Source organism: Oncorhynchus masou, chromosome 6 (assembly GCF_036934945.1).
Source record: "Oncorhynchus masou masou isolate Uvic2021 chromosome 6, UVic_Omas_1.1, whole genome shotgun sequence".
NCBI lineage: Eukaryota > Metazoa > Chordata > Actinopteri > Salmoniformes > Salmonidae > Oncorhynchus > Oncorhynchus masou.
The window spans coordinates 78927317-78955255 of NC_088217.1; the positions used below are offsets into that span (position 1 = coordinate 78927317).

The 27939-nt window shown below is 49.3% G+C and overlaps 1 protein-coding gene across 1 annotated transcript; it reads left to right on the forward strand.

Moving 5' to 3' along the window:
• Positions 1-926: 926 nt before the first annotated feature.
• LOC135542725 (eukaryotic translation initiation factor 5B-like) lies at positions 927-27054 on the forward strand. The gene is made up of 22 exons (XM_064969867.1): positions 927-1067; positions 4931-5053; positions 5209-5275; positions 5904-6690; positions 10930-11150; positions 11230-11479; positions 11581-11667; positions 11805-11876; positions 11974-12272; positions 12369-12587; positions 13514-13581; positions 13668-13809; positions 14076-14207; positions 14681-14863; positions 15048-15209; positions 15995-16126; positions 16807-16938; positions 17094-17170; positions 17301-17465; positions 25188-25326; positions 25441-25602; positions 25823-27054. The coding sequence occupies exons 1-22, from the start codon at positions 1033-1035 to the stop codon at positions 25928-25930; spliced, it is 3762 nt and encodes a 1253-aa protein (XP_064825939.1). The 5' UTR covers positions 927-1032; the 3' UTR covers positions 25931-27054.
• Positions 27055-27939: the final 885 nt, after the last annotated feature.

The following is a 27939-nucleotide window of genomic DNA, read 5'->3' on the forward strand; positions in this document are numbered from 1 at the left end:
CCAAGGACTGTCCAGGCACTCAGCATTGCGTTGTGCATAAGAACAGCCCTTAGCCGTGGTATATTGGCCATATACCATGCCCCCTCTGGCCTTATTTCTTAAATATACCCTATAGGTTACATCCATTTCCCGAGTGCAATATATGCTGCCTCTGTAATGGGGGTCAGTGTGCTGCTAACAACTTAGCTTCCCCCACATCCTTCAGCCAATGATCCTCTGCTTTGAAAAACAAGTGATGAGAGGAAGCCCAGTGGGGAAAGATGGAGAAATGTGGATTTTGGCTGACATTCTGCAAATTTTGTCATCGATGAAACATTTCATCCCAATACCGTTTTCTGTTCCCAAAATTAAAATCTATTACGAACAGAGTGGACTAAGTTTTATAGACTTTACCCTTTGCCAAAGTTGTAAAAAATAGCTTTATTTAAAAGGAGTGTAAGGGCGAAATGCCAATTGATTTATTTCACACGCACACAGTGGCGTTCCCTAACTGAAATATGCAAATACATGCTAGAACGTGACAATAGGATCTCGCCAGCTCGTGCATGGCTCTGCCCACCGGTTGCCTGTTCTGCACAGTGCCCTCTATGATTAAGTTGCTCTCATTGGAAATGACATGCTTCTGTCTATCTTGGGTTGATTATAAAACTCTTTGGCCTAGCGTTTAGTGTTGGACCAGTAACTGAAAGGTTATTAGTTTGAATAACTGAACCGACAAGGTGAAAAATCTATCGATGTCCCTTGAGCAAGGTACTTAACCGTAATTTGCCCCTGGGATGCCGTACTACTGGCTGACCCTGTAAAACAACACCTTTCTTTGCACCTGTCACAATACTAATACTATTAATAATGTGTTACTCCATTATACCTGCGCAGTTTGCGCAGTGAAGATGCCCTTCACTTCAGTACAGGCAATAGAAAACGCTCTGCAACTGCGCAGGATGTGTGAACAACCCCCATTGGACCAACCATATGTGCTGTATCGGCGAACAACGAGGCTGAACATTGTGGATAAAAATAAAAACAAGGAGAATGGGGAAGAAACAGAAAAAGTCAGGCGATGACAGGTACATGATAGTGTGGCCCGTGTGTCATACGATTTGAGAAAGTTGTGATGTATGCAACAGACTTCTATGACTATAACGGTTAGCGTTTGTCGAAAGGGCTGAGCTGACTAGCATTAGCATGATACTGAAGCCATGAGTTTCATGTGGCGGCAGATTGCCTTGGCTCGGCCTCCGGTCTCGGGCTTATTCATAAGCTAACGTTATCCTCGCGCACTTGTTTTCTACCTTTCATATTGACAATGAATTAACCAATTTATATCTTGTATAAACACACTTGATGCTGAACAACAGAGACATGAAACCTATTATTCTCGCTATTAGCTAGCATATGTTATGCAGCAACATTGGCATCATACTACCAGCTAGCCAGACTCCATGCAGTCACATAATTAAGTTAATTTACATTAGCTCGTGAGCTATCTAACTTAGCGAGCTTGCTCGTCCACTAATAGGGAAACGCAGATAACTAGCTATACATGATGCAATTCTAGGAGGACATTGGCAGCGAACTATTGCTGAATCTTTGAGTCACTGACAACACAAGTGAGGACCTCCAGCCTGGCTATGCCCCATGCCTGCAACATCATCCCTTTTCATTGTGCTGTCAGAAAGGGCCCTCATTCATTGTCCCAACTGACGCCTCTATGGCTTGAGTATCCATCCAATGGATGTTTCCCCGTGTGAGTAAACATGGTGATTTGCGATTGATACCCCAGTTAGAGATTTGTTGTTGTTCTCGGTTTGGGGGGTGCTTCAGAATAAAGCAGTATACTGATCTCAATGGCTAGAATATATATACTATTTCCATTACCAAGTATTAGGCATTACGACCAAAAGTCTAAACCAATGTTGTTGTTCATATATTATGATGCATTCCTGAATAGAGATGTCAATTGACACTGACTCACGTCTCATTACGACATAGCCCTACAACGGATGCTTGTCTGCCAAGTGCACAAATCTACACTCGCTACTTGTAATAGACACTCTTATCCACCCTTTGTAAGTCAAGACCAGGTGTCTGCTTTTGACTGTGGGAATGAGCCTTGACAGATAATAGACAGAGCGACAGTAGGCTAAGTGTCGTGCTGGCATTTAAGTTGATTATTGAGGGATATATATTGACTAACCTGCCATGATGGTGAGCTCTCACCCCCTGTACTGTATACTGCTGATCTGCAGCCTGCTCCAGTCAACTCTGCTGTGAGGTCAAGATGATACCAGGCCAGGGCTAAAGATGGTCGCTGAACAGCAATGGCGGAAGGATATTAAAGCTTGATTAACTATGGTCCTCTCTGTTCCCCATAACCAACAACTATTACAGGTCTGGTCCAGAAACAACCACTAGCCCCTAACCCTAAGGCACTTGTATATAAGCAATATTCATAGTAGTTATTACAGGTAAATAAGTGAAAGGAATAACATTGATAGACAGAATGTTGATGGAGTTATCCTGTTCTATCAGCTGCTTCTTCATGATTTTATTGCCCAGAGGCAAGAGTGTCTGCACTGTGCACCCTGTGTGTTTTACCCAGGGTTGGGCCCTGTCCATTCTAACATAGAGGTGCTTTCCACTGCTGATGCAACAGGCATGCAAGGAGGCTAGCCTCACCCTCTGTATAAAGTCTGAGGCTGAGCAAACGTAGGGCTTTTAGTCTCAAAGATCCATGTGCTGCTTCAGGTAAGGTTGTTGTGGTTGGATTGTGGATGGTTAGTAGTTGAGATGATCATAATGGTCATTACAGGTTAGGGACTGAAGTTGTTTGTCTTTCATGTTTGGTTTTCATCTTCACCCCTCTGACATAAGACTGAAGGTCTAGAATTAGTTATTGCATTTTTTTTGGACTGAATGCGTAACAGTGTCAAGTGTGCAGCTGCCATTCAGGTGGTGGTGGTGTTCTTGTTGGATGCACACTTCCCACTGGCAGGGTTGATTTGTGGCCACCAGCAAGTCATTTTAGGACCGCAGTAAAGCCTTCAAATCTGTCAACATTTTCTGTTGACAGAATTTTTAGTGTCCTGGGTCTGACTGACTGGGTCTGTCTTGGTCGGAATGACTGACTGGGTCTGTCTTGGTCGGAATGACTGACTGGGTCTGTCTTGGTCGGAATGACTGACTGGGTCTGTCTTGGTCGGAATGACTGACTGGGTCTGTCTTGGTCGGAATGACTGACTGGGTCTGTCTTGGTCGGAATGACTGACTGGGTCTGTCTTGGTCGGAATGACTGACTGGGTCTGTCTTTTGTCGGACTGACTGACTGGGTCTGTCTTGGTCGGACTGACTGACTGGGTCTGTCTTGGTCGGAATGACTGACTGGGTCTGTCTTGGTCGGAATGACTGACTGGGTCTGTCTTGGTCGGAATGACTGACTGGGTCTGTCTTGGTCGGAATGACTGACTGGGTCTGTCTTGGTCGGAATGACTGACTGGGTCTGTCTTGGCCGGAATGACTGACTGGGTCTGTCTTGGTCGGAATGACTGACTGGGTCTGTCTTGGTCGGAATGACTGACTGGGTCTGTCTTTTGTCGGACTGACTGACTGGGTCTGTCTTTTTGTTGGACTGGATATGAAAATCATATTTGCATGAAATGTGCTAATTGGATCAAGGCTGCAAATATTTGAAATACCACACATTCATTGCTAGTTTGTATCATTTTGCTGCTAACACGGAACCCAAACCGGCTAAGCGCGTGTGTCATCGTGCATACATGTATTTTGTCCCCCCACACCAAACGCGATCACCTCACAAAGGTTAAAATATTAAAACAAACTCTGAACCAATTATATTAATTTGGGGACAGGTCGAAAAGCATGAAACATTTATGGCAATTTAGCTCGCAAGCTAGCTTGCACATGCTATCTAATTAGTCCTTTTTAGCTAGCTTGCTGTTGCTAGCTAATTTGTCCTGGGATGTAAACATTCAGTTGGTATTTTACCTGAAATGCACAAGGTTTTCTACTCCGCCAATTAATCTACACATAAAACGGTCAACTGAATCGTTTCTAGTCATCTCTTCTCCTAGGCCTTTTCTTCTCTTGACTTTATAATGCGATTGGCAACTTTCATAAATTAGGTGCATTACTGCCACTGACCTCGTTCGTCTTTCAGTCACCCACGTGGGTATAACCAATGAGGAGATGGCACGTGGGTACCTGCTTCTATTTACCAATGAGGAGATGGGGGAGGCAGGAGTTGCAGCGCGATCTGCGTCACAAATAGAACTTAATTCTATTTTATCCCTTGGCAACGCAGACGCTCGTTGGCGCAATAATTGAATAACATAGATTTCTACATTTATTTTGCATGCTCGCTCACTCGACGAGAGAGGTGTAGTCAGCCTGTAAGCCTGCATTTTTTGTAACATAGCATATGGCAGAAATCTGCATTACATTTACATTTACATTTAAGTCATTTGGCAGACGCTCTTATCCAGAGCGACTTACAAATTGGTGAATTCACCTTATGACATCCAGTGGAACAGCCACTTTACAATAGTGCATCTAAATCATTTAAGGGGGGGTGAGAAGGATTACTTTATCCTATCCTAGGTATTCCTTAAAGAGGTGGGGTTTCAGGTGTCTCCGGAAGGTGTTGTTTGACTCCGCTGTCCTGGCGTCGTGAGGGAGTTTGTTCCACCATTGGGGGGCCAGAGCAGCGAACAGTTTTGACTGGGCTGAGCGGGAACTGTACTTCCTCAGTGGTAGGGAGGCGAGCAGGCCAGAGGTGGATGAACGCAGTGCACTTGTTTGGGTGTAGGGCCTGCATGGAGAAAGAAGCATGTGGTTCCCAGCTATGCTTGATAATGCTGTTTTTTACCATGTGTAATGTGCATCATATGTGATTTGCATGACTTTGTTTCAGTGCCAAAGACGATGGCATCGACCTTGACGCCCTAGCAGCAGAAATCGAAGGAGCGGGAGCCTCCAAGGAGCAAGGTAAAGGAAAGGCTAAGAAGAAGAAAGACAAAAAGAAAGATGATTTTGAGTAAGTCTTTATTTCTCTCTCTTCGACAGTAATGAACGCTCCATTTTAAAATAATTATGGAAATAAGAACCAACTGCTGGAGGGAAATATTTCTACACTTGCCTTGGACTTTGCAGCCTACTGTGTATTGATCATAATGATTTAATCTTTAACAGTGAAGACGACATCCTGAAGGAGCTGGAGGAACTGTCTCTTGAAACCACAGGAGCTAAAGGCAGCAAGGTGAAGTGTAGCCATATGCTAATCTTCATATGCAATGACCTTATACCAGGCTATAGCCCAATGCTAATCTTCATATACAATGACCTTATACCAGGCTATAGCCCAATGCTAATCTGCATATGTAATGACCTTATACCAGGCTATAGCCCAATGCTAATCTGCATATGTAATGACCTTATACCAGGCTATAGCCCAATGCTAATCTGCATATGTAATGACCTTATACCAGGCTATAGCCCAATGCTAATCTGCATATGTAATGACCTTATACCAGGCTATAGCCCAATGCTAATCTGCATATGTAATGACCTTATACCAGGCTATAGCCCAATGCTAATCTGCATATGTAATGATCCTATACCAGGCTATAGCCCAATGCTAATCTGCATATGTAATGATCCTATACCAGGCTATAGCCCAATGCTAATCTGTAATGACCCTGCACCAGGCTATAGCCCAATGCTAATCTGCATATGTAATGAGTTTATACCAGGCTATAGCCCAATGCTAATCTGCATATGTAATGACCTTATACCAGGCTATAGCCCAATGCTAATCTGCTTATGTAATGACCCTGCTGGCAAAGCACATGCTTCTATGGAGTACTCATCACCTCCGCAATCCACAGAAACCAGACGCCACAGACGAGCCGGAGAGTGCCGCCGAGCCCCCGCCGCCCACCAAAGCGGAGAAGAAGAAGACGCGGAAGGGCAAGCGAGCCAGCCTGGAGGATGACGACGGGGATGACGAAGACGTTTCGGGTACGGCTGACGTGGAAGACGAAGACAAGCAGAAGGACAAGAAGACGTCTGCTGCCCCCGCTGCTGCTGCTGCTGGCTCAGACTCAGAGGACGACGCCTCACGGACCCGGAGGAAACCCAAGGCAGGGAAGAAGGGAGGCCGCAAGGAGGCCTCGGGCGAGGAAGAGGAGGATGACGATGGAGGTGTGAGGAAAGGAGAGGGGGGAGGGGAGGATGATTCAGATGATGATGACTCGGTGGCGTCGCAGGCCGGAAAGAAAGGCAAGAAGAAGAAGGGCAAAGCCAAGGCAGACAGTGAAGAAGAGGAAGAGGAGGAGGGAACCTTCAAGATGAAGACGGCAGCTCAGAAGAAGGCAGAGAAGAAGGAGAGAGACCGCAAGAAGAAAGAGGAGGACAGGGCTAAGCTGAAGAAGCAGAAGGAGAAGGAGGAGGAGAAAGAGGGGAGTATTGAGGTTGCAGCAGTGCCTAAGAAAGAGAAAGAGGTAGTGAAGAAGAGTGAGCCAGCCCCAACCCCAGCAGCAGCCCCAACCCCAGCAGCAGCCCCAACCCCAGCAGCAGCCCCAACCCCAGCAGCAGCCCCAACCCCAGCAGCAGCAGAGACAGGGGCAGCAGCAGAGATTGAAGATCAGGAAGGGGCTGATCCTCAAGGAGAGGGTGAGATTTACAATTGGTTTATATTGTATCCATTCCACAGCCTAAACGGCAACACTTTACAATGAGTTGCCCATATGCCATGTCGGAACTACTTTCGTTTTAATGTGTAAATGCTTATCTGTACCCATTAGCTGCCGATGAGGTGCTTGAAGCAATTAATGATAAGAGAAGGAAAATAACAGATTTCTGCTTCAAGTTAGCTTGTTACATGCCTTCATTTTGCTGGACCCCAGGAAGAGCAGCTAATGTGGATCCATAATACATACTAATACACGTGTTGTTAACTTCTTGGTGCACCCATCCCGTTAGCGGGATCATTTTCGTCAACATCTGCTGAATTGCAGAGCGCCAAATTCAAATTAAATTGCTAAAAATATTGAATTTTCATGAAATCACAAGTGCAATATAGCAAAACACAGCTTAGCTTGTTGTTAATCCACCTGGTTTGTCAGATTTCAAAAAAGCTTTACAGCGAAAGCAAACCAATCGTTTATGTGAGGACATCTGTCTCAGCAGACAAAACATTACAAACAGCTAGCAGCAAAGTAGATTGGTCACGAAAGTCAGAAAAGCAATAAAAATGAAATGATGATCTTCAGATGTTTGCACTCCCAGAGACTGCCAGCTACACAATAAATGTTCCTTTTGTTCGATAAAGATTATTTTTATATCCAAAAACCTCCATTTGTTTGGCACGTTTTGTTCAGAAATCCACAGGCTCGTGCAGGTTGTGACAGGCAGACGAAAATTCCAAATAGTATCCGTAAAGTTCGTAGAAACATGTCAAGCGTTTTTTATAATCAATCCTCAGGTGTAACGGTTTTCTGTAGGTGAAGGAGAGTCGGACCAAAATGCAGCGTGTAGATTGCGATCCATGTTTAATGAAAACGTAAAACACGAATCAATACATATACTACAAAACAAAAAGAACGTAACGAAAACCGAAACAGCCTATACTAGATAAACTAACATAGAGCCAGGAACAAGGACACTAAGGACAATCACCCACGAAACACACAAAGAATATGGCTACCTAAATATGGTTCCCAATCAGAGACAACGATAATCACCTGACTCTGATTGAGAACCGCCTCAGGAAGCCAATGACTATGCTATACACCCCACACAACCCCAAGACGAAACACACCACAAATAAACCCATGTCACACCCTGGCCTGACCCAATAAATGAAGATAAACATAATAAATATAGACCAGGGCGTGACAGAACCCCCCCCCTAAGGTGGGGACTCCCGGACGCACATCAAAACAATAGGGAGGGTCCGGGTGGGCGTCTGTCCGTGGTGGCGGCTCCGGCTCCGGTGCGGGACGTGGAACCCACTCTATAAATGTCTTTGTCCCCCCTCCTCGCGTCCTAGGATAGTCCACCTTTGCCGCCGACCATGGCCTAGCAGTCCTCACCCAGAATCTCACTGGATTGTGGGGCAGCTCGGGACTGAGGGGCAGCTCGGGACTGAGGGGCAGCTCGGGACTGAGGGGCAGCTCGGGACTGAGGGGCAGCTCGGGACTGAGGGGCAGCTCGGCACTGAGAGGAAGCCCGGCACTGAGAGGAAGCCCAGCACTGAGAGGAAGCTCAGCCAGGTATTTGGATCCGGCAGATCCTGGCTGGTTGACAGTTCTGGCAGATCCTGGCTGACTGGCAGATCTGGAAGAGTCTGGTTGACTGGCAGATCCGGAAGAATCTGGTTGACTGGCAGATCCGGAAGAGTCTGGCTGACTGGCAGATCCGGAAGAGTCTGGCTGACTGGCAGATCCGGAAGAGTCTGGCTGACTGGCAGATCCGGAAGAGTCTGGCTGGCTGACTGGCAGATCCGGAAGAGTCTGGCTGACTGGCAGATCTGGCTGCTCCATGCAGACTGGCGGCTCTGGCTGCTCCATGTAGACTGACAGCTCTGGCTGCTCCATGCAGACTGGCAGCTCCATGCAGACTGACAGCTCCTTGCAGACTGACAGCTCCTTGCAGACTGACAGCTCCTTGCAGACTGACAGCTCCTTGCAGACTGACAGCTCCTTGTAGACTGACAGCTCCTTGTAGACTGGCAGTTCCTTGCAGACTGACAGCTCCATGCAGACTGGCATCTCCGGCTGCTCCATGCAGACTGACAGCTCCATGCAGACTGGCAGCTCCGGCTGTTCCATGAAGACTGACAGCTCTGGCTGCTCCATGTAGACTGACAGCTCTGGCTGCTCCATGTAGACTGACAGCTCTGGCTGCTCCATGTAGACTGACAGATCTGGCTGCTCCAGGCAGACTGACAGCTCGGGCTGCGCTAAACAGGTGGGAGACTCCAGCAGCGCAGTAGAGGAGGAAGGCTCCGACAGTGCTGAACAGGCGGGAGACTCCGGCAGCGCAGGAGAGGCGAGGCACACTGTAGGCCTGATGCGTGGTGCTGGCACTGGTGGTACTGGGCCGAGGACACGCACAGGAAGCCTGGTGCGGGGAGCTGCCACCGGAGGACTGGTGTGTGGAGGTGGCACAGGATGGGCTTGACCGTGAAGGCGTACTGGAGATCTTGAGAGCAGTGTTGGCACAGGACGTGCAAGGCTAGGGATGTGTACAGGAGGCCTGGTGCGTGAGGCTGGCACCAACTTCACCAGCCGACTAACACGCACCTCAGGACGAGTATGTAGCGCTGACCCAGGTGCCATCAAATCCCTGACACATTCCGTTGGGCGAATTCCTTGCAAAAAGCACCAACACAGCAACTCCCTCATTTCTCTCTCCTCCAATTTCCCCATTAACTCCTTCACAGTCTCTGCTTCGCTCACCTCCAACACCGGTTCTGGTCTCCTCCTTGGCTCCTCATGATAAACAGGGAGAGTGGGCTCAGGTCTGACTCCTGACTCTGCCACACTCTCCCTGTGCCCCCCCCAAGAAATTTCTGGGGCTGACTCTCGGGCTTCCATCCACGTCGCCGCGCTGCCTCCTCATACCAGCGTCTCTCAGCTCTCGCCGCCTCCAGTTCTTCTTTGGGGCGGCGATATTCTCCAGGCTGATCCCAGGGTCCTTCTCCGAACAATTCGTCCTCCCATGTCCATTCCTCTCTTTGCTGCACCTGCCTGTTGACACGTTGCTTGGTCCATTTGTGGTGGGTGATTCTGTAACGGTTTTCTGTAGGCGAAGGAGAGTCGGACCAAAATGCAGCGTGTAGATTGCGATCCATGTTTAATGAAAACGTAAAACACGAATCAATACAAATACTACAAAACAAAAAGAACGTAACGAAAACCGAAACAGCCTATACTAGATAAACTAACATAGAGCCAGGAACAAGGACACTAAGGACAATCACCCACGAAACACACAAAGAATATGGCTACCTAAATATGGTTCCCAATCAGAGACAACGATAATCACCTGACTGATTGAGAACCGCCTCAGGAAGCCAATGACTATGCTATACACCCCACACAACCCCAAGACGAAACACACCACAAATAAACCCATGTCACACCCTGGCCTGACCCAATAAATGAAGATAAACATAATAAATATAGACCAGGGCGTGACATCAGGTTGTTTTTACAATAAATAATTGATAATATTTCAACCTGACCGTAGCTTTTTCAATAGGAGAGAGAGAGAGAAAATGTCCTCTCCAAGCTTTTGCGCATGCAAAACTCTGCTGGCATCCAGCCATCCACTGACGCGATGTGATCGTTCTCACTCATTTCTTCAGAATAAAAGGCTGAAACTATGTCTAAAGACTGTTCACACCATGTGGAAGCCATAGGGATAGGAATCTGATTGATATCCCTTTAAATGGAGGGAAGGCATGCAATGGAACAGGGAGCTTTCAAAATAAGAGGCACTTCCTGGTTGGATTTTCCTCAGGTTTTCGCCTGCAATATCAGTTATGTTATACTCGCAGACAATATTTTGACAGTTTTGGAAACTTTAGAGTGTTTTCTATCCTAATCTGACAATTATATGCATATTCTAGCTTCTGGGCCTGAGAAATAGGCAGTTTCATTTGGGTACGTTTTTCATCCAAACATCAAAATACTGTCCCCTACACTCAACAGGTTAATGTGTAGTTGCATGCTGTTACAATAGTAGAAGTCTACTCATCTTAATTCTGTACCCATTAGCTGCCGATGTGGTGGTGGAAACAATGAATGAACCCAATGGTAATGTTTTCAAAGTAGTTAAGTGGCGTTACTGTGTAGTTACATGCAATATGACTGATTTCTGTCTGGGGTATTTTTGTTACTTCAGAAGAGGAAGGGATAGACAAGAAGGGCAAGAAAGACAAGAAGAAGAAGAAGGGGGACAAGGAGAAAGAGAAAGAGGAGAAGAAGAAGGGACCCAGCAAGGCCACAGTGAAAGCCATGCAGGAGGCTCTGGCTCACATGAAGGAGGAAGAGGAGCGCGCCAAGAAGGAGGAAGAGGAGAACCTGCGTCGCCTGGAAGAGCAGGAGGCTCAGAGACTGGAGCAGGTTAAGCACACACACACACACTGTATACACACACACACTGACTTCTTACCAACTGACCTCTTCAATGTAACACCTACAGGAGCGTCTGGAACAGGAGCGCAAGGAGAAGAAGAAACAGAAGGAGAAAGAGAGGAAGGAGAGGCTGAAGAAGGAGGGCAAACTGCTGACCAAAGCCCAGAAAGAGGCCCGGGCCAGGGCAGAGGCCACACTTGAACTCCTGAAGGCCCAGGGTATTGAAGTGCCATCCAAAGACGACTCGGTGCCAAAGAAGAAGCCAGTGTACGGAGACAAGAGGAAAAAGAAGCCCCAACAAGCACAGACCCCTGAAGGTAACAGCCTCTTCCAATCCACATCAAATACATGTCCAACTGCAAAGTCATATATCTATTTGTTTGTGCCTCGCCCCTCATTCCTCCTCTTCCCCGGTCAGAGATCTCAGAGGTCATGTCACCCACGTCGGAGATGGCAGAGCCAATCATCTCACCGATGGCGGTGGAAACTCCCAAAGTAGCAGCAGGTAAAATGGACCATAGATCTTGGAGACGGAGCCTGCCTTAATGTCCTCCGCTTGTTGTCCAGATCTGGGTGTAACGCCAGACAACTTTCATTGCCTCAGTCACATTTTGTGTCATGTCTTCCTGTCCCTCCCCCCAGAGGTAGAGCAGAAAGCTGAGTCTGCAGTTGATGACTGGGAGGCTATCGCTGAGACCATCGATCAGGACAAAGGTAAGACAGGACAGACTTTAGGTTTTTAGCAATATGGCAATATCTCCCAAAGGCTTGGTGGCTTCCACCTCACATGACGTCTCTTCTCCCTCTGCAGAGCTGAAGACGGTCCACATCGAGGTGAAGCCAGAGACGCCAAAGCAGCACCAACAGAAACCCTCGTCACAGCCGGAGGAAGAGGACGACGACGAGGAAGAGGACGAGGAGGAAGAGGATGACGAAGAGGAGGAGAGTGAGGAGGAAGAGAAGGAGAGTCAGCGTCACACAACGCAGCAGGTCCCAGCCACTAAGAGGAAGGGAGGGAAGGAGAGCTCAGAGTCCAGTAGTGACAGCGACTCCGATGACGATCGCACTAAAGAGGAGCGGATCTACGACAAGGCCAAGAAGCGTATTGAGGTAGTCTCACACATTTACTCACAAACACACATCCTATCAACATTGTTAAACGGTAGGGAAGTGTAATGTTGTTCCCTCTGTGCTCCTCCTGTGTAGAAACGGCGAGCAGAGAACATAAAGAACATAAACCTGGACAAGCTCCGCTCCCCCGTCGTCTGTGTACTGGGCCACGTAGACACAGGCAAGACCAAGATCCTGGACAAGCTGAGGCATACACACGTACAGGACGGAGAGGCTGGAGGGATCACCCAACAGATCGGAGCCACTAACGTACCGCTGGAGGCCATCGTAGAGCAGACCAAGATGGTGAAGAATGTGAGTACTGCTGCTCCTCTCCCTGCAGCTCAGACCCAGTCATACACTGAACAGTGACCGTACACTGAGTGTACAAAACATTAGGAACACCTTCCTAATATTGAGTTGTACCCCCTTTTGCCTTCAGAACAGTCTCAATGTGGCATGGACTCTACAGTGTCAAAAGCAGTGTCAAAAGCGTTCCACAGGAATGCTGGCCAATGTTGACTCCTATGCTTCACAGTTGTCAAGTTGGCTGTATGGCCATTGGGTGGTGGACCATTCTCGATATAGAAGAAAAAGAAACGCACACCTATAAAGACGAGGTGCTGGCTAGCGGAGTAGAAACTAGAAAATAAAAATAAAAGAGAGCCGCACAATCTTGGAGCTCAGATGCAAAAATTTAATACCAACGTTTCGACAGCCAAGCTGTCTTCATCAGGGTATAATCACAAACACTGCGGGATGACTCGTTTATATAGTGTCAAAGGACACAGGTGTCTGTAATCATGACCAGGAGTGGCCTAATATCATTGGTTAATAATCAAATATTAAAATGTCATACAAATCGAGACCATTCTCGATACACACAGGAAACTGTTGAATGTGAAAAACACTGCAGCGTTGCCGTTCTTGACACACTCAAACCGGTGCGCCTGACACCTACTACCATACCCTGTTCAAAGGCACTTTAATGTTTTGTCTTGTCCATTCAAAAAAATCCTTCTTTAACCTGTCTCCTCCCCTTCATCTACACTGATTGAATTGGATTTAACAAGTGACATCAATAAGGGATCATAGCTGTCACCTGGATTCACCTGGTCAGTCTGTCATGGAAAGAGCAGGTGTTCCTAATATTTTGTACACTCAGTGTATGTATGGCATTGGATTTGAATAGATAGTTGGTGTCTAAAGGCTCTTTAATCATTTAATTGTTTCCTCTTCAGTTCAACAACGAGGCCATTAAAATCCCAGGAATGCTGATCATCGACACCCCAGGCCACGAGTCTTTCAGGTAAACCCTCATTCAGAAAAATGTGTGTCCACTGCCCTAAATGTGTTTGTCTGACTGCGTCTCGCTCCGTCTGTCTGTGTGTCCAGTAACCTGAGGAACCGGGGCAGCTCTCTGTGTGACATAGCCATCCTGGTGGTGGACATCATGCACGGCCTGGAGCCTCAGACCCTGGAGTCCATCAACCTGCTCAAGGAGAAGAAGTGTCCCTTCATTGTAGCACTTAACAAGGTCAGTCTGTCTGGTCAGACATTCTCATAGCTTGCCTCTGGGATGGATAGTTAGATGGACAGATAGTTAGATGGATGGATGTCTAGTAGAGGACTTGCATGTATTAAAGGCAATCAATGGCCCACAATTCACTGGGAATAAAGCTACCAGGTTACAATAGCTTGCAGAAGTATTTTTTTTTTGCACAAGTAGTTAATTAGTTGCCCATCCATGTGACACGTGTATTTTTGTCCCTTCTATTCGTTCCATTTCTATGTCTACTCCAGATTGACCGTCTGTACGACTGGAAAAAGAGTCCGGACACAGACGTGGTGGCCACACTGAAGAAGCAGAAGAAGAACACCAAGGATGAGTTTGACGAGAGGGCCAAAGCTGTCATCGTTGAGTTCGCCCAGCAGGTCACTTACTATATGAACAACGGAGGGGGAAAGAGTTTTGTAGTTGACAGCACTTTTCACTATTGCGATGCACCTATTGTGTGAACCCTGAGTGTCCCTGCACCTAAGAGACTGCTGCCTTATGTACATAGACATGGAACACTAGTCACTTTAATGATGTTTACCTACTGTTTTACACACTTCATATGTATGTACTGTATTCTAGTCAAGATTCATCCTATATAACTACTGCTGTACACACCTTTTCTGTTGATATACTGTTTATACACACTATTATATGTGTATATATATATTTATATTCTGGTCTCTGACATTGCTCGTTCTGATATTTCTTCATTTCATTCGTATGTTGTTATTGTGTTAGACAGGACTTCACTGGTAGAGCTAGAAACATACGCATTTCACTGCATCTATACATCTTCAAATCTGCGTATGCGACCAATGAACTTTGATTTGATTGCGTATTCGTACAGGGTCTGAACGCAGCCCTCTTCCATGAGAACAAGGACCCGAGGACCTTTGTGTCTCTGGTGCCCACCTCGGCCCACTCTGGAGACGGCATGGGCAACCTGATCGCTCTGCTGGTGGAGCTCACCCAGACCATGCTGGCACGACGCCTGGCACACTGCGACGAGCTCAGGGCTCAGGTCATGGAGGTGAGGGACAATCACTACATTACTGTCACAGTTTATGGGGACGAGGAAGAATAATCCTCCCTGTTGTTGTCACGGTTAGATTGCTGTTATTTTAGGGTCGTTTCCGTTACACCAGTCGCACTACCGTTACGTCAGTGTCATTACCGTTGCGGCATCTAACACTTAACACCCTGTCCAACGTCAGGTGAAAGCCCTGCCTGGTATGGGCACCACTATAGACGTGATCCTGATCAACGGGGTCCTCCGGGAGGGCATGACTGTCATCGTCCCGGGGGTGGAGGGACCCATCGTCACCCAGATCAGGGGGCTGCTGCTGCCTCCACCCATGAAGGAGCTCAGGGTCAAGGTATGGAGGAAATGTTTATGTTTATATTAAAGAGCAGTTGTAGGAGCAGCAGACAGTTCTGACCTGATTTCCACAGGAATGTCATGCTGTCCATGACTTGGCTAAGGGTTAATCCTAACTTCCACGTCTCATTTTCACTAAATAATTCACTGATGTCAATGGCAGACTAAGCGATAATGTGACGGTGGAAGTTAGAATTAACAGCAGGTAGCCTAGCGGTAAGAGCATTGGGCCAGTAACCGAAAAGTCGCTGGTTGGAATACCCGAACCGCCAACGTGTAAAATCTGTCTGTGCCTTTGAGAAAGAGGCGCCATACTACTATTGCTGACTGTATAAAACAACACATTTCACTGCACCTATCTGGTGTATGTGACAATAAAACCTTAAAAAAAACTATTGGCCCCATAATGATGATCTGTGTGTAGTATTAATGAATGATTTGACCCCCTGTCCTCTTTAGAACCAGTAGGTATAATGAATGATCTGACCCCCTGTCCTCTTTAGAACCAGTAGGTATAATGAATGATCTGACCCCCTGTCCTCTTTAGAACCAGTAGGTATAATGAATGATCTGACCCCCTGTCCTCTTTAGAACCAGTAGGTAGAATTAATGAATGATTTGACCCCCTGTCCTCTTTAGAACCAGTAGGTAGTATTAATGAATGATCTGACCCCCTGTCCTCTTTAGAACCAGTAGGTAGTATTAATGAATGATCTGACCCCCTGTCCTCTTTAGAACCAGTAGGTAGTATTAATGAATGATCTGACCCCCTGTCCTCTTTAGAACCAGTATGAGAAGCATAAGGAGGTGTGTACGGCCCAGGGAGTGAAGATCCTGGGGAAAGATCTGGAGAAGACCCTGGCAGGGCTCCCCCTGCTAGTAGCCCACAAGGAGGATGAGGTGGCGGTGCTCAGGGTGAGACTGGCACATTTAAGCAATAAGGCCCGAGTGGGTGTGGTATATGGCCAATGTACCACGGCTAAGGGCTGTTCTTAAGCAAGATGCAACGCAGAGTGCCTGGTTACAGCCTTAGCCGTGGTATATTGGCAATATACCAGAAACACTTGAGGTGCCTTATTGCTGTTATAAACTGGTTACCAACGTAATTAGAGCAGTAAAAATACATGTTTTGTCATACCCGTGGTATATGGTCTGATATACCACAGCTTTCGGCCAATCAGCATTCAGAGTTCGAACCACCCAGTTTATAATGTACTGTGTATCAGAGGTTCTTAAAAATGTTCAGCTCGAGACCCAAATGAGAAATTGACCCTGTGACCCAAATCGTCCTCCAACCACCCAAATTAAGAATAAATAGTGTGGGATTATAGATGTATTCTCATAATTCGCGACCCACTTGGAACCCGATCCATAGTTGAAGAAACCCTGCTATGTATGATAACAGGGCTGTGTCTCAATAGTGTTAGACTGGATCCCTCTGCCACCTACAGCTACATGTCAATAGTTATGAATGGCTCCCTGCTTCCTCTCCTTGTCTTTTTTTCCATCTCTTAGTTAGTTACTAGTACACACACACACACACACACACACACACACAGTGTATTGAGATCCTCTGCGTTATGATCCCCATGCAGGATGAGCTGGTGCGGGAGCTGAAACAGACTCTGAACTCCATCAAACTGGAGGAGAAGGGTGTGTACGTACAGGCCTCCACTCTCGGATCCCTGGAAGCCTTGCTCGAGTTCCTACGAGTGTCCAAAGTGCCTGTGAGTATCCCACACACACACACACACACACACACACACACACACACACACACACACACACACACACACACACACACACACACACCGTATCAAACTACAATATAGTATTGATATACTGTGCTGTAATGTTCATGTTTTTCCGTCTCCTCCAACAGTACGCTGGCATCAACATCGGTCCAGTCCACAAGAAAGACGTGATGAAAGCTTCCACTATGCTGGAGCATGACCCACAGTGGGTGACCTCTTCTGTCTTCTCTCCTTTCTATACCCTGTCATACATTTGTTTGATTGGTTACTGTCTCAGCGTAATTAACCCTATCTGTGTAAACTGGACAATAAAAATCCATGCTGTCCTGTTCTAGGTATGCAACGATCCTGGCGTTTGATGTGAAGGTGGAGAGGGACTCTCAGGAGATGGCTGATAGTCTGGGGGTCAGGGTGTTCAGCGCTGAGATCATCTACCACCTGTTTGATGCCTTCACCAAGTACAGAGAGGACTACAAGAAGGCCAAGCAGGATGAGTTCAAGTATGTGAACACACACTACATGATACCAAACTTTGTTTTGCTGTCACTATCACAAATGATCCACACTCAGCCCATTGGAAGGCTACACCTGTCCTGCCTAGGCTAGGTTTCCAGACAGGACAGTAGGTGTGCGGTATTTTTTTTTAATTGTACCTTTAATTAACTAAGCAAGTCAGTTAAGAACAAATTCTTATTTTCAATGACTGCCAAGGAACAGTGGGTTAACTGCCTGTTCAGGGGCAGAACGACAGATTTGTACCTTGTCAGCTCGGGGATATGAACTTGCAACCTTTCGGCAGGACAGTAGGGGTGGGGTATGCCTGGGCTAGGTTTCCAGGCAGGACAGTAGGTGTGGGGTATGCCTGGGCTAGGTTTCCAGACAGGACAGTAGGTACGGGGTATGCCTGGGCTAGGTTTCCAGACAGGACAGTAGGTACGGGGTATGCCTGGGCTAGGTTTCCAGACAGGACAGTAGGTGTGGGGTATGCCTGATTCAGGTTTCCAGACTGGACAGTAGGCATGGGGTATGCCTGGGCTAGGTTTCCAGACAGGACAATAGGTGTGGGGTATGCCTGGTTCAGGTTTCCAGACTGGACAGTAGGCATGAGGTATGCCTGGGCTAGGTTTCCAGACAGGACAGTAGGTGTGGGGTATGCCTGGTTCAGGTTTTCCAGACAGGACAGTAGGCGTGGGTTTTGCCTGGGCTAGGTTTCCAGACAGGACAGTAGCCATGGGGTATGCCTGGGCTAGGTTTCCAGACAGGACAGTAGGTGTGGGGTATGCCTGGGCTAGGTTTCCAGACAGGACAGTAGGCGTGGGTTTTGCCTGGGCTAGGTTTCCAGACAGGACAGTAGCCGTGGGGTATGCCTGGGCTAGGTTTCCAGACAGGACAGTAGGCATGGGGTATGCCTGGGCTAGGTTTGCAGACAGGACAGTAGGTGTGTGGGGTATGCCTGGTTCAGGTTTCCAGATAGGAAAGTAGGCGTGCGGTATGCCTGGGCTAGGTTTGCAGACAGGACAGTAGGTGTGTGGGGTATGCCTGGTTCAGGTTTGCAGACATGACAGTAGGCGTGGGTTATGCCTAGGCTAGGTTTCCAGACAGGACGGTAGGTGTGGGGTATGTCTGGGCAAGGTTTCTAGACAGGACAGTAGGCGTGGGGTATGCCTAGGCTAGGTTTCCAGACAGGACGGTAGGTGTGGTGTATGTCTGGGCTAGGTTTCTAGACGGGACAGTAGGCATGGGGAATGCCTGGGCTAGGTTTCTAGACAGGACAGTAGCCATGGGGTATGCCTGGGCTAGGTTTCTAGACAGGACAGTAGGCGTGGGGTATGCCTGGGCTAGGTTTCCAGACAGGAAAGTAGGCGTGTGTTATGCCTGGGCTAGGTTTCTAGACAGGACGGTAGGTGTTGTGTATGCCTGGGCTAGGTTTCCAGACAGGACAGTAGGTGTGTGTTATGCCTGGGCTAGGTTTCTAGACAGGACAGTAGGCGTGGGGTATGCCTGGGCTAGGTTTCCAGACAGGACAGTAGGCGTGGGGTATGCCTGGGCTAGGTTTCCAGACAGGACAGTAGCCATGGGGTATGCCTGGGCTAGGTTTCTAGACAGGACAGTAGGCGTGGGGTATGCCTGGGCTAGGTTTCCAGACAGGAAAGTAGGCGTGTGTTATGCCTGGGCTAGGTTTCTAGACAGGACAGTAGGTATGGGGTATGCCTTTGCTAGGTTTCCAGACAGGACAGTAGGCGTGGGGTATGCCTGGGCTAGGTTTCCAGACAGGACAGTAGGCGTGGGGTATGCCTGGGCTAGGTTTCCAGACAGGACAGTAGGCGTGGGGTATGCCTGGGCTAGGTTTCCAGACAGGACAGTAGGCGTGTGTTATGCCTGGGCTAGGTTTCTAGACAGGACGGTAGGTGTGGTGTATGCCTGGGCTAGGTTTCCAGACAGGACAGTAGGTGTGTGTTATGCCTGGGCTAGGTTTCTAGACAGGACAGTAGGCGTGGGGTATGCCTGGGCTAGGTTTCCAGACAGGACAGTAGGCGTTGGGTATGTCTGGGCTAGCTTTCTAGACAGGACAGTAGGCGTGGGGTATGCCTGGGCTAGGTTTCCAGACAGGACAGTAGGCGTGGGGTATGTCTGGGCTAGGTTTCTAGACAGGACAGTAGGTACGGGGTATGCCTGGGCTAGGTTTCCAGACAGGACAGTAGGCATGCCTGGGCTAGGTTTCCAGACAGGACAGTAGGCGTGGGGTATGCCTGGGCTAGGTTTCCAGACAGGACAGTAGGCGTGGGGTATGCCTGGGCTAGGTTTCCATACAGGACAGTAGGCATGGGGTATGCCTAGGCTAGGTTTCCAGACAGGAAAGTAGGCGTGTGTTATGCCTGGGCTAGGTTTCTAGACAGGACAGTAGGTATGGGGTATGCCTGGGCTAGGTTTCCAGACAGGACAGTAGGCGTGGGGTATGCCTGGGCTAGGTTTCCAGACAGGACAGTAGGCGTGTGTTATGCCTGGGCTAGGTTTCTAGACAGGACGGTAGGTGTGGTGTATCCCTGGGCTAGGTTTCCAGACAGGACAGTAGGTGTGTGTTATGCCTGGGCTAGGTTTCTAGATAGGACAGTAGGCGTGGGGTATGCCTGGGCTAGGTTTCCAGACAGGACAGTAGGTGTGGGGTATGTCTGGGCTATGTTTCTAGACAGGACAGTAGGTACGGGGTATGCCTGGGCTAGGTTTCCAGACAGGACAGTAGGCATGCCTGGGCTAGGTTTCCAGACAGGACAGTAGGCGTGGGGTATGCCAGGGCTAGGTTTCCAGACAGGACAGAAGGCGTGAGGTATGCCTGGGCTAGGTTTCCAGACAGGACAGTAGGCGTGGGGTATGCCTGGGCTAGGTTTCCAGACAGGACAGTAGGTGTGGGGTATGCCTGGGCTAGGTTTCCAGACAGGACAGTAGGCGTGAGGTATGCCTGGGCTAGGTTTCCAGACAGGACAGTAGGCGTGGGGTATGCCTGGGCTAGGTTTCCAGACAGGACAGTAGGCGTGGGGTATGCCTTGGCTAGGTTTCCAGACAGGACAGTAGGCGTGGGGTATGCCTGGGCTAGGTTTCCAGACAGGACAGTAGGCGTGGGGTATGCCTGGGCTAGGTTTCCAGACAGGACAGTAGGCGTGGGGCATGCCTGGGCTAGTTTTCCAGACAGGACAGTAGGCGTGGGGTATGCCTGGGCTAGGTTTCCAGACAGGACAGTAGGCGTGGGGTATGCCTGGGCTAGGTTTTCAGACAGGACAGTAGGCGTGGGGTATGCCTGGGCTAGGTTTCCAGACAGGACAGTAGGCGTGGGGCATGCCTGGGCTAGTTTTCCAGACAGGACAGTAGGCGTGGGGTATGCCTGGGCTAGGTTTCCAGACAGGACAGTAGGCGTGGGGTATGCCTGGGCTAGGTTTCCAGACAGGACAGTAGGCGTGGGGTATGCCTGGGCTAGGTTTCCAGACAGGACAGTGGGTATGGGGTATGCCTGGGCTAGGTTTCCAGACAGGACAGTAGGTATGGGGTATGCCTGGGCTAGGTTTCCAGACAGGACAGTAGGCATGCCTGGGCTAGGTTTCCAGACAGGACAGTAGGTATGGGCTATGCCTGGGCTAGGTTTCTAGACAGGACAGTAGGTATGGGGTATGCCTGGGCTAGGTTTCCAGACAGGACAGTAAGTATGGGGTATGCCTGGGCTAGGTTTCCAGACAGGACAGTAGGCATGGGTTATGCCTGGGCTAGGTTTCCAGACAGGACAGTAGGCGTGGGGTATGCCTGGGCTAGGTTTCCAGACAGGACAGTAGGTATGGGGTATGCCTGGGCTAGGTTTCCAGACAGGACAGTAGGTATGGGGTATGCCTGGGCTAGGTTTCCAGACAGGACAGTAGGTGTGGGGTATGCCTGGGCTAGGTTTCCAGACAGGACAGTAGGCGTGAGGTATGCCTGGGCTAGGTTTCCAGACAGGACAGTAGGCGTGGGGTATGCCTGGGCTAGGTTTCCAGACAGGACAGTAGGTGTGGGGTATGCCTGGGCTAGGTTTCCAGACAGGACAGTAGGCGTGAGGTATGCCTGGGCTAGGTTTCCAGACAGGACAGTAGGCGTGGGGTATGCCTGGGCTAGGTTTCCAGACAGGACAGTAGGCGTGGGGTATGCCTTGGCTAGGTTTCCAGACAGTACAGTAGGCGTGGGGTATGCCTGGGCTAGGTTTCCAGACAGGACAGTAGGCGTGGGGTATGCCTGGGCTAGGTTTCCAGACAGGACAGTAGGCGTTGGGTATGCCTGGGCTAGGTTTTCAGACAGGACAGTAGGCGTGGGGTATGCCTGGGCTAGGTTTCCAGACAGGACAGTAGGTACGGGGTATGCCTGGGCTAGGTTTCCAGACAGGACAGTAGGTATGGGGTATGCCTGGGCTAGGTTTCCAGACAGGACAGTAGGTATGGGGTATGCCTGGGCTAGGTTTCCAGACAGGACAGTAGGTATGGGGTATGCCTGGGCTAGGTTTCCAGACAGTACAGTAGGCATGGGGTATGCCTGGGCTAGGTTTCCAGACAGGACAGTAGGTATGGGGCATGCCTGGGCTAGGTTTCCAGACAGGACAGTAGGTATGGGGTATGCCTGGGCTAGGTTTCCAGACAGGACAGTAGGTATGGGGTATGCCTGGGCTAGGTTTCCAGACAGGACAGTAGCGTGGGGTATGCCTGGGCTAGGTTTCCAGACAGGACAGTAGGCGTGTGTTATGCCTGGGCTAGGTTTCTAGACAGGACGGTAGGTGTGGTGTATGCCTGGGCTAGGTTTCCAGACAGGACAGTAGGTGTGTGTTATGCCTGGGCTAGGTTTCTAGATAGGACAGTAGGCGTGGGGTATGCCTGGGCTAGGTTTCCAGACAGGACAGTAGGTGTGGGGTATGTCTGGGCTATGTTTCTAGACAGGACAGTAGGTACGGGGTATGCCTGGGCTAGGTTTCCAGACAGGACAGTAGGCATGCCTGGACTAGGTTTCCAGACAGGACAGTAGGCGTGGGGTATGCCAGGGCTAGGTTACCAGACAGGACAGAAGGCGTGAGGTATGCCTGGGCTAGGTTTCCAGACAGGACAGTAGGCGTGGGGTATGCCTGGGCTAGGTTTCCAGACAGGACAGTAGGCGTGAGGTATGCCTGGGCTAGGTTTCCAGACAGGACAGTAGGCGTGGGGTATGCCTGGGCTAGGTTTCCAGACAGGACAGTAGGCGTGGGGTATGCCTTGGCTAGGTTTCCAGACAGTACAGTAGGCGTGGGGTATGCCTGGGCTAGGTTTCCAGACAGGACAGTAGGCGTGGGGTATGCCTGGGCTAGGTTTCCAGACAGGACAGTAGGCGTTGGGTATGCCTGGGCTAGGTTTTCAGACAGGACAGTAGGCGTGGGGTATGCCTGGGCTAGGTTTCCAGACAGGACAGTAGGCGTGGGGCATGCCTGGGCTAGGTTTCCAGACAGGACAGTAGGCGTGGGGTATGCCTGGGCTAGGTTTCCAGACAGTACAGTAGGCGTGGGGTATGCCTGGGCTAGGTTTCCAGACAGGACAGTAGGCGTGGGGTATGCCTGGGCTAGGTTTCCAGACAGGACAGTAGGCGTTGGGTATGCCTGGGCTAGGTTTTCAGACAGGACAGTAGGCGTGGGGTATGTCTGGGCTAGGTTTCCAGACAGGACAGTAGGTATGGGGTATGCCTGGGCTAGGTTTCCAGACAGGACAGTAGGTATGGGGTATGCCTGGGCTAGGTTTCCAGACAGGACAGTAGGTATGGGGTATGCCTGGGCTAGGTTTCCAGACAGGACAGTAGGTATGGGGTATGCCTGCTAGGTTTAGGTTTCCAGACAGGACAGTAGGTATGGGGGGCTAGGTTTGCCTGGGCTAGGTTTCCAGACAGGACAGTAGGCGTGGGGTATGCCTGGGCTAGGTTTCCAGACAGGACAGTAGGTGTGGGGTATGCCTGGGCTAGGTTTCCAGACAGGACAGTAGGTGTGTGTTATGCCTGGGCTAGGTTTCTAGACAGGACAGTAGGTGTGGTGTATGCCTGGGCTAGGTTTCCAGACAGGACAGTAGGTGTGTGTTATGCCTGGGCTAGGTTTCTAGACAGGACAGTAGGCGTGGGGTATGCCTGGGCTAGGTTTCCAGACAGGACAGTAGGCGTGGGGTATGCCTGGGCTAGGTTACCAGACAGGACAGTAGGCGTGAGGTATGCCTGGGCTAGGTTTCCAGACAGGACAGTAGGCGTGGGGTATGCCTGGGCTAGGTTTCCAGACAGGACAGTAGGCGTGAGGTATGCCTGGGCTAGGTTTCCAGACAGGACAGTAGGCGTGGGGTATGCCTGGGCTAGGTTTAGGTTTCCAGACAGGACAGTAGGCGTGGGGTATGCCTGGGCTAGGTTTCCAGACAGGACAGTAGGCGTGGGGTATGCCTGGGCTAGGTTTCCAGACAGGACAGTAGGCGTGGGGTATGCCTGGGCTAGGTTTCCAGACAGGACAGTAGGCGTTGGGTATGCCTGGGCTAGGTTTTCAGACAGGACAGTAGGCGTGGGGTATGCCTGGGCTAGATTTCCAGACAGGACAGTAGGCGTGGGGCATGCCTGGGCTAGGTTTCCAGACAGGACAGTAGGCGTAGGTTATGCCTGGGCTAGGTTTCCAGACAGGACAGTAGGCGTGGGGTATGCCTGGGCTAGGTTTCCAGACAGGACAGTAGGCGTGGGGTATGCCTGGGCTAGGTTTCCAGACAGGACAGTAGGCGTGGGGTATGCCTGGGCTAGGTTTCCAGACAGGACAGTAGGTGTGTGGTATGCCTGGGCTAGGTTTCCAGACAGGACAGTAGGCATGCCTGCGCTAGGTTTCCAGACAGGACAGTAGGTATGGGGTATGCCTGGGCTAGGTTTCTAGACAGGACAGTAGGCGTGGGGTATGCCTGGGCTAGGTTTCCAGACAGGACAGTAGGTATGGGGTATGCCTGGGCTAGGTTTCTAGACAGGACAGTAGGCGTGGGGTATGCCTGGGCTAGGTTTCCAGACAGGACAGTAGGTATGGGGTATGCCTGGGCTAGGTTTCCAGAGAGGACAGTAGGTATGGGGTATGCCTGGGCTAGGTTTCCAGACAGGACAGTAGGTATGGGGTATGCCTGGGCTAGGTTTCTAGACAGGACAGTGGGTATGGGGTATGCCTGGGCTAGGTTTCCAGACAGGACAGTAGGTATGGGGTATGCCTGGGCTAGGTTTCCAGACAGGACAGTAGGTATGGGGTATGCCTGGGCTAGGTTTCCAGACAGGACAGTAGGTATGGGGTATGCCTGGGCTAGGTTTCCAGACAGGACAGTAGGTATGGGGTATGCCTGGGCTAGGTTTCCAGACAGGACAGTAGGTATGGGGCATGCCTGGGCTAGGTTTCCAGACAGGACAGTATGTATGGGGTATGCCTGGGCTAGGTTTCCAGACAGGACAGTAGGTATGGGGTATGCCTGGGCTAGGTTTCCAGACAGGACAGTAGGTATGGGGTGTGCCTGGGCTAGGTTTCCAGACAGGACAGTAGGCATGCCTGGGCTAGGTTTCCAGACAGGACAGTAGGTATGGGGTATGCCTGGGCTAGGTTTCCAGACAGGACAGTAGGTACGGGGTATGCCTGGGCTAGGTTTCCAGACAGGACAGTAGGTTTGTGGTGTACTAACAGTCGTTTTGTTTGTCATTCTCCACAGACACATTGCCGTGTTCCCCACTAAGCTGAAGATCCTGCCTCAGTTCATCTTCAACTCTAGAGACCCCATAGTCATGGGAGTCAACGTGGAGGCTGGGGTCCTCAGACAGGGAACCCCACTCTGTGTACCCAGCAAGGGGGTGAGTGTGTGTGTATATGTAGAGTGCAGTGTGTGTTTGTGGGACCTGTTTCTATCTTGGTAGGACGTAGAAACCGGTGTAATAATATTATCTGACTGACTTCCTCCCTGTCAGTTTGTGGACATTGGCATCGTGACCAGCATTGAGATCAACCACAAGATGGTGGACAGTGCCAAGAAGGGCCAGGAGATCTGTATAAAGATCGAACCGATCCCCGGAGAAGCACCCAAGATGTTCGGCCGACACTTTGAGGCCACCGACATCCTCGTCAGCAAGGTACAGTCACAGAGAGGAGAAAGGCAACACTTTTCTTTTCAATGTGGTGGGTTTTCAGGTCAATACAGTGTATCAGATGTTATAAGTACTGACTGCTACATTGTACTGACAGCAGGTACCCAAACTCTAACAACACTGGGTTCTGTACTAGAAGTAGTGGACCATAATGAGAATGGGGAGACTTCGGAGTTCTGAATGTGGTCTTTTGTTTGTTTTTCAGATCACCAGAGCGTCCATCGATGCCCTGAAGAACTGGTTCAGAGACGAGATGGGCAAATCTGACTGGCAGCTCATCATGGAGCTCAAGAAGACTTTTGAAATCATCTGAACGGAGGAACGGGCACACACCTTCATGTCTTCAGGCGGCCGCAGCCCCTACACACAAACACACACACCACTGATCATGTGACACCTGATCAAAGACACACACACATACACACTTGTTCATCACAGCCACGTATGCATACATCCATAAATGGTGGGAGCAGTGCAGTGTCCCACTTTCCCCCTCGCCCCCATCCCCTCCCCTCTGGTGGGTGGGGGAGTGTATTTTTAGAGGGGAAACAGTGTTTTTCTGTGAGAAACCAAACTATTTCCCGCTGTTGTTGACAGTGACAGTTTAGACAGCATCAACACACACACTATTCCAACGTGCCTGTTGTTTTGGAATCATCTTGAGTTTTGTTTTTCATTTTGCCGTTCTCTCTCTCACCCTCCACATCCGTCTGCTGCTGGAGTCCTGCCCCCTGTAATCCCTCAGGTGCTCAGGCTGGGGTGAGACTGATGAGGGGGCGAGTGGGAGTGAAGAAAGCTGGGTCAGGCGTCACTGGAACCACAGATCTACAGAATTCAGCAAACTGGGTTTGACAAGTTTCCGTGGGTGCCATGTTGGCACCGGAAGTCGCAAGGAGAATGACATTCCACCGAGAATGCAAATGAGAACCTTATTGTTATGACACGTTGGTTGCCAACACGGAGGCCAGTTTGCTGAACTCTTTATATCTATCACGGATCAAGGGGAGCTGTGCGCCAAAGGCCTGGATTAGAAGAGGGGAGAGGGGAGCCATTCTTACCAGAAGTTTTAGACGTCTGAATAATACGACCTTGTCAGTGTTTTCTCTTTTCTTGAATGCAGTTATTTTATGGTCCTTTTAAAAAGCTCCTCCCTCTCTGACATCACCACCACCCATCACCAGCCCCCCTGTCAGCGCAGTTCGACTGGTGCCTACGGACCTTTTTTTACCATGAATGAACTAGGTGACAAAATAGGCGGTCCCTCTCCTCTCTACTTGAGTTCAAAATGTAAAAGATAATAAAACATCTACATCAATAAAGACATATTTATAGAAGTCACAAACTCTGCCCCCTCTGCCTTGTATATTTTGGATAATGGTATAAATGGAATATGCATTGAATTAAATTCTATGAAAAATAAATATGAAGTGCTACTTCCCCTGGTTTCATATGCTGTTATTAGTGAGGTCGAGTTCCCCTGGTTTCATATGCTGTTATTAGTGAGGTCGAGTTCCCCTGGTTTCATATGCTGTTATTAGAGGTTGAGTTCCCCTGGTTTCATATGCTGTTATTAGTGAGGTCGAGTTCCCCTGGTTTCATATGCTGTTATTAGTGAGGTCGAGTTCCCCTGGTTTCATATGCTGTTATTAGTGAGGTCGAGTTCCCCTGGTTTCGTATGCTGTTATTAGTGAGGTCGAGTTCCCCTGGTTTCATATGCTGTTATTAGTGAGGTCGAGTTCCCCTGGTTTCATATGCTGTTATTAGAGGTCGAGTTCCCCTGGTTTCATATGCTGTTATTAGTGAGGTCGAGTTCCCCTGGTTTCATATGCTGTTATTAGTGAGGTCGAGTTCCCCTGGTTTCATATGCTGTTATTAGTGAGGTCGAGTTCCCCTGGTTTCATATGCTGTTATTAATGAGGTCGAGTTCCCCTGGTTTCATATGCTGTTATTAGTGAGGTCGAGTTCCCTGGTTTCATATGCTGTTATTAGTGAGGTCGAGTTCCCCTGGTTTCATATGCTGTTATTAGTGAGGTCGAGTTCCCCTGGTTTCATATGCTGTTATTAGTGAGGTCGAGTTCCCTGGTTTCATATGCTGTTATTAGAGGTCGAGTTCCCCTGGTTTCATATGCTGTTATTAGTGAGGTCGAGTTCCCCTGGTTTCATATGCTGTTATTAGTGAGGTCGAGTTCCCCTGGTTTCATATGCTGTTATTAGTGAGGTCGAGTTCCCCTGGTTTCATATGCTGTTATTAGTGAGGTCGAGTTCCCCTGGTTTCATATGCTGTTATTAGTGAGGTCGAGTTCCCCTGGTTTCATATGCTGT

Coding starts and splice junctions, on each gene's coding strand:
- LOC135542725 (XM_064969867.1), top strand. CDS start 1,033: ATGGGGAAGAAACAGAAAAAGTCAGGCGATGACAG. Junction 5,276..5,903: donor CAGGAGCTAAAGGCAGCAAG/GTGAAGTGTAGC, acceptor CGCAATCCACAG/AAACCAGACGCCACAGACGA. Junction 6,691..10,929: donor GGCTGATCCTCAAGGAGAGG/GTGAGATTTACA, acceptor TTGTTACTTCAG/AAGAGGAAGGGATAGACAAG.